The following is a 7,500-nucleotide window of genomic DNA, read 5'->3' as shown; positions in this document are numbered from 1 at the left end:
AACCCTCAACTATATAGCATATGTTTTACACAGTGGATGCCCTTCCGGCTGTAACCCATCACTGGGAAACACCTATATACACTCATTCACACTTAATGTGTCAACAAAAAAACATGCAAACAAATATAAAGTAATAATAAAGTAAAACAAGAAAGCTTTGTTGCTAATTCAAGCTAGTCTAGCATTACTATTCAAATAAATTGATTATAGTTATGATTTTCATTTTCAAACTAAAAATTAATCTAATAATAATAATAATTAATTTAATTATTTAATTATATTTAATAATTAATTAATTTAATTTAATTTAATTAATTAATAATAATCAAGCATAAAATATATATGAAATAAAACATAAACAATAAAATAAAATAAACAATATAAAGGTCCAAGTTGACCTTAATGAACAAATGTAACAATAAAGTAAAATACAAACAAAAATAATTTAATTTAATTACCAATTCAAGCTCGAGCTAATCTAACATTATTAATGCTATGTGGAAATTAAATAAAATGATTTTTTATTTGTATTCAGGTTTGAATAAAAAATAAAGTAAGATTTTCTAGCTAATAAAAGCTTACATAAAAGATAGGTGAAAATAAAATAAAGTTTTTTTTTCAGTCCAAGTTGAACTTGATTAATAGATGTAAAAATAAAGTAAAATAATTTACTTTATTTTTAAAATAATACGTAAAATAATCATTTTTGTTTGTATTTTTTTGTTTATTTTATTTTGTTTTATTTTAAATTTAATTTAATTTAATTTACTTGAAAAACGATTTTCCTTGCTGAGATTGACATTAGAAAATAAAATTAAAAACAATTCTACAATAATTTGCTAACTAATTTAAATCTAATTACTTTATATTCCACCAAAAAGTCTTGCTAATTCAAGCTAATCTAACATTACTAATGCTATGTGAAAATTATGTAAAATATTTTTGTTTTATTCAGGTTTGCTACTTTAAGTGATTATGTAAAATAATAAAACATTATAATATAAATTAAGATTTTTTAGCTAATCAAAGCTTACATAAAAGATATGTGAAAATAAAATAAACAAAGTATTTTTTTCAGTCCAAGTTGACCTTGATTAATAGATGTAAAAATAAAGTAAAATAATTTACTTTATTTTTAAAATAATAAGTAAAATAATCATTTTTGTTTGTATTTTTTATTTCATTTTATTTTATTTTATTTTATTTTATTATATTTTAAATTTAATTAAATTTATTTTAATTTAATTTACTTGAAAAACGATTTTCCTTGCTGAAATTGACATTAGAAAATAAAATTAAAAACAATTCTACAATAATTTGCTAACTAATTTAAATCTAATTAGTCCACCAAAAAGTCTTGCTAATTCAAGCTAATCTAACATTACTAATGCTATGTGAAAATTATGTAAAATATTTTAGTTTTATTCAGGTTTGCTACTTTAAGTGATTATGTAGTTAGGATTTTCAAACAAAAACATCAATAAAATAATAAAACATTATAATATAAATTAAGATTTTCTAGCTAATCCAAGCTTACATAAAAGATACGTGAAAATAAAATAAACAATAAATAAGTAAAATACAATTACAAATTAAATCATTTTTAAACTAATTTAAATAAAATTTGTTTATATTCTAACAAATATAAAATGAAATAAAGTGAAACAATAAATCTTGCTAATTCAAGCTAATCTAACATTACAAATTAAATAAAATTATGTTATTGTTACTTTAAATGATTATTATGATTTTCATTTTCAAACGAAAGATTAAATAAATATTAATAATAATGTAAAGTAAGCTTTTATAACTGAAACAAGCTTACCTAGATGACATAATTATATATATTTAGTCCAACTTGGCCTTGATGAATAAAACCACACTGTTAACGATTTTTGTAAATTACACAGTATTTAACTGTAATATGAACTGTATTTTACTGTAGGACAGTTATGGAGTAAGCTACTGTTTTTTTAATGGTGGTGCAAATGTAAATACGGCATTTGTGCTGTCATTGAAACTGTTGAGTATTTATTTCACGAGCTGCTGTAAATTTTATTTTATTTTATTTAAAATAGAAATACGGTAAAATATAGCTTTCTAGCTGCTCAAAGCTGGTCTGGGTGGTTGTTAAGTTTGAGTATCGGCAGGAGACCACCTTAAAATGCCATGATCTTTTTCTTTCTTCCCTCTTACCGCAGTAGTATAAATGAGCCGTATATCTGATAAAAGTACAAGCAATCGTCTCACCCAATTTAACCTGAAGTGTGAACTTCTGGCTAATAATTTCCAGGTCTTGTAAAACTCCCTCCACACACACACGCACACACACACTCAGCAGCTCACTTCCCTTAATGAGGGAGCTGACATTTCAATTTTTTTTCTTCTTCTTGTAAAATATTTGTTCTTTTTGTTTGCGTTCAACCCAAAGGTCAAGACTGGATGCATTCCTCCATTTCTGCTCTGATTCTCCATCTGAGTTCTTCTTTTACCGTTCACTTCTCCTCTATTGCAGATTTCTCACTGGAATTCTTTTCAGCATGTAATGCCCTAAATGACAGTGTTCATATATGAAGGATGTTTTCCTTCGGCTTAGTCCCTTTATTCATCAGGGGTCAACACAGCGGAATGAAGCGCCAACTTATCCAGCATATGTTTTACACAGCAGATGCCCTTCCAGCTGCAACCCAGTACTGGAAAACACTCATTCACACTCTTACACCACGGCCAATTTAGTTTATATAAATCACCTATAGCGCATGTCTTTGGACTGTGGAGGAAACCGGAGCACCCGGACAAATACTCACGCGAACATGGGGAGAACATGCAAACTCCACACAGAAATGCCAACTGACCCAGCCAGGACTCGAACCAGTGACCTTCTTGCTGTGAGGCGACGGTGCTAACCACTGAGCCACCATGTCGCCCCTATGAAGGATGTAGGCTATCAAATTGTTTTTCGAATAAGGGTCAAAATATGGCCAGAGAATAGCCTCTGAATAACCTCACAGACCAGCGCAAAATATTTTTTAAAAAGGACAGTTCATGACTTGTTTTGTTTTGTTTTGTTTTTTGTTTTGTTTTGTTTTGTTTTGTTTTGTTTTCATTCATTTTCTTTGTAGCTTAGTCCCTTTATTAATCTGGGGTTGCCACAGCGGAATGAACCACTAACTTATCCATCACATGTTTTACGCAGCGGATGCCATTCCAGCTGCAACCCAACACTGGGAAACTTATTTTATTTTATAGTTGTTTGCATTTTGTTTTATTTTCACAAAGTATCAGTAATGTCGGACAGCTTTGATGAGTTGGTAAATAATTTGTTGTATTTCATTTTATTTTGTTGTATTTTATTTTGTTTTTAATGTTGCATAGTTTTTATTTATTTTATTTTATTTTATTTTACATACAGTTTAACGAAAAGATTTTAAACACATTTCTAAACATAATAGTTTTAATAACTCATTTCTAATAACTGATTTATTTTATCTTTGCCATGATGACAGTAAATAATATTTGATTAGATATTTTTCAAGACACTTCTATACAGCTTATACTGGCATTTAAATACTTAACTAGGTCAATTAGGTTAACTAGGCAGGTTAGGGTAATTAGACTAGGGTAAAAGTTATTGTATAATGATGGTTTGTTCTGTAGACTAAAAAAAATATATATATATAATTTATATATAAATTTCCTTGCTCTGTTAAACATCATTTGGGAAATATTTAAAAGAGAAAAAATTTAAAGAGGGGTTAATAATTCTGACTTCAACTGTAACTACTCATCTTTGCAAGCTTGGATCATTTTATCATACTTTTCTTTATATTATTTTACTTTCATTATTATTGTTTTTTTTCGGGGGGGGGGGGGGTGTTATCAGTGAGAGAACATTATTTTATTTGTATGATTTTATCTTATATTTGTTTGCATTTTATCTTATATTCACAAAGTATTTGTAATGACTGTTTGAATGAGATAGTAAATTATATGTTGTAATTTATTTCATTTTGTATTATTATTTATTTATTTATGTATATATTTATTTTATTATTTTGCCCCTTAAGATTTTTTTCAATTGACAGTGATGTCAGTTTTGTATTTTGCCTAACTTGCCTAGTTAAACTAATAGACCTTGTTAAACCTTTAAATTCAATTCAAGTCAAGCTTTAATGTCATTACGCTACATGTGTGGACATACAAAGGAACGAAATGTCGTGTCTCGCAGGACAAAGGTGCTAAATAATTATTCATAAATACACAACACTTAACATAAGAGCTATTTAAAAAAAACCTATGCATACCTAACATATACTATCAAATAAAATACTTCAACTTTACACATACTGTAAGACTATACGAGTACTTTTACATGAAACTGAACAATGTTGTGCAGGATATTGTGCAAGAGAAGTATTAAAGGTGAATATTGTGCAAGAGTTATTTAAGTTTGAAGCAAGCAGTGCAACATGATTGTGGTACATTTATAGTAAACATTGCTTTCATTGTTGAGTCCCTGTAAGATGAGGTTTAGATAAAGTGTCTGGTGCTTAAGAGAGAAGAGTGTTTCTACAGGTGGTTTGTCAAGCCCACTCACCTGGATAAAGCACAATTTGAAATGCGCAATGTTTCCAGGAGACATGGATTGATTAAGAAAGTGTCTATAGTGCAAATTATAAATTAAATAGCACTTTAAGATAAATAAGAGTGTCTTGTAAAATATTATGTACTGTCATCATGGCAAAGATAAAAGAAATCAGTCATTAAAACTATTTACTGTTTAAAACTGTTTTAAAATGTGTTGAAAATTTTCTCTCTAGGAAACATTTATACACACATTTGAAAAAGAATTAAACTTTACAAGAGGGCTAATCATTTTGCTGTATACACATATTCAAGAAAAAGTGTATACACATATTCAAGAAAAAAAAAAGAAAGAGCGGGATAAAGGCTGCAAAAAATAATTGAGGAAAATACAGAGAGAGAAAAATAAATACACGTTTTACCTCTTTTCTTGTTCTGTATTCTAGTCTTCATAGTCTCTGATCTCTCTGTTTGCGCAGGTGAAGGCGGTGGACAACGGGCGTCCTCAGCGCTGGGCGACGGCGCGTCTGCACATCGAGTGGATCCGCCGTCCTCCGCCAAACCCCGTTCCACTAGCTTTTGATGAGCCGCTCTACAACTTCACCATCATGGAGACCGACAGAGTGGCGGACATCGTGGGAGTGGTGTCTGCCCAGCAACAAGGCTCCGCTTCACTGTGGTTCGACATCACAGGTCAGTGATTGGCTGCTTTGAGGTCATGTGGTGTTTATTGCGGTTAAGATTTTTACTTTAAAGGAGTCATGAACTTGGGAGAAAATTCATTTGATACATAAGAGGTCATAAGCTAGATTGCCATCAGCATGTGTAGTTTAAACTATGGCATGAGAAACGAGTAATGGAAACACCAAATTTTTAATAGAAATTCCTTCATTCGCGAAAAAAAAAATTACTTTCACAGTTGGTTGCTAGGTTAGCAATAGTTCGCTTCTCTAATGAAAAAGGGTTCATGTGGATAACGCAGTCGCCAAATAAACACTGACAAAGTGAGCATTATATCCATACAACCAATCAGCAGTCTCCATTATGCTTGCCTTGTTTACTGTTGGTTGCTAGGTTACCAATACTACAGTTAGCCTCTCTAATAAAAAGGGTTAATGTGGATAACGCATTTGCCAACTATACACTGATGTAGTGAACATTATACCCATGTGACCAATCAAATGTCTTCATTGAGATTGCTTTGTTTAATGTTGGTTGCTAGGTTACCAATACTACAGTTAGCCGGTAAAGTATAGATTGGATATGCGGCCGGTTGGAAGTGCGATATGCACATTAATAAAGCAGCATTTTTTATGACACTGTATAGCAATAATTAATATTTTACTGTACTGTGATGGTTGGGTTTGGGGGGGGGTTTAGACGTAAAAAAACACAATAAATGGGAAATTTTATAAATAATAGAAATAATTCTCATTAACTTCCGGCCGCAAACGTATCCGATCTAGCAACAACCCAGTTAGCCCCTCTAATGAAAAAAGGATTCGTGTGGATATGTTTGCCGAACCAACACTGATGTAGTTAACATTACATCACTGACTATTTAGCTCCGCCCACTTATTTATGCATGGAGTTGGTTATAAATGATAGACACAAATGCAGGTATGCACAGAAACAAAAACTTTATTTTTGACGAAGCTTCAGATGCTTTAGTAGAAATTTAGTTCTTTGTTCACTTAAAGTTTTTAACATTAAAGAGTTATCCTGTATATTTTCTGAACATCCAATTCAAAATGTTCCAGTAATGTTGTGGTCACACTAGAGTTTGTGCATGCGAAATTCTTTTGTATGGTGCTGCAAAAAGGGACGGGATTAAACAAGATTATTAGACATTTTAAAGGGCCATGAAACCCTCCTCTTTCAGTTCAAGTCTGCCTCAGATTTTTTTCCAAAATGCATCATAATGGGCGTGGAGCTCTGCGAGCAGAGACAGGAGTGGGCGTGGCCAGTGGAGCAGCGGAGAAAGAGGGGAGCGAACAACTGTTGTCAGTTGGCTCACAAAATGAAACACAAACCATGAGGAGACCTGTGATTTTATAGTCTACAAAGTTAAAATGCAAAGAAATAAACAGTAATTCAATGCCCTGCTACATTTGTTATTCATAATTTCATATACACTTAACCACAATTTATATCATTATAAAGATAATCGTGTTTATATAAACACTATAAATGAGGACTTCTCCCTCAATCCCCGGGTCTGAATGCAGACTCAGTGCAGCAGGTCTCTTGCCCTACCTATTTCAACCATTAGCCCTGCTGGTAATCTGGAGGATTTAGGCGAACACAGCAGCACAGCGATGTGTCTAAATGTGAACAAACTCAACTGATAAAAGACAAAGTCCACTATTCTTAAAGTCCAAACAGCTTTGCTGTATCGGCCCGGACAGCATCGTGGGGAAAAACATGCAACAAACCCTGTGGATCATGGAACCAAACACATATGACCATTCATGAATGGCTAAATGCTGCGTGCAGTAGCTATGCGGAGTCCACGGATGCAGTCTCACCCAGTCATCATCATAGGGTCTCACAGCTTGGCAGGTCTGTCTTGCCTTCAGAAAGCACATGCAGTCATGAATAATTAAGAAGCAGGCTCTTCTCATAGGATAAGAAAACTCAGCTATGAATAATAATGAGAAACCGACGCATCATCACTCCACTAGCAGATGCACGCTACGTCACCGATTTTGATCCCGCTCCAATAAATTATTTCAAACCCGGATGCTGAAATTAGCTGACAAAAGCTCAAAATTATCTAGTTTTCCCCACAATTAAAGCTGACAGGTGCTAACATTGTTTTTTAAGTGATGCTAAACACACACAAATCTGTTCAAATCTCAAAAAAGTACTCAAGGGTTTCTTGAACCTTTAAAAAGCGAGCTATAGGTCAATATT

At 32.0% G+C, this 7,500-nt stretch overlaps 1 protein-coding gene across 1 annotated transcript in view; it reads left to right on the top strand.

Moving 5' to 3' along the window:
• The window catches only part of fat3a (FAT atypical cadherin 3a), a 129,895-nt gene that overhangs the window by 5,973 nt on the left and 116,422 nt on the right, over window positions 1-7,500 (top strand). The window contains exon 4 of the mRNA XM_056474072.1: window positions 5,064-5,277. Coding sequence (XP_056330047.1) covers window positions 5,064-5,277 — 214 coding nt within the window. The remainder of the gene's footprint in view (window positions 1-5,063; window positions 5,278-7,500) is intronic.

This window comes from Danio aesculapii, chromosome 15, assembly GCF_903798145.1.
Source record: "Danio aesculapii chromosome 15, fDanAes4.1, whole genome shotgun sequence".
Lineage (NCBI taxonomy): Eukaryota > Metazoa > Chordata > Actinopteri > Cypriniformes > Danionidae > Danio > Danio aesculapii.
This window is presented reverse-complemented; position numbering and strand designations above follow the sequence as displayed.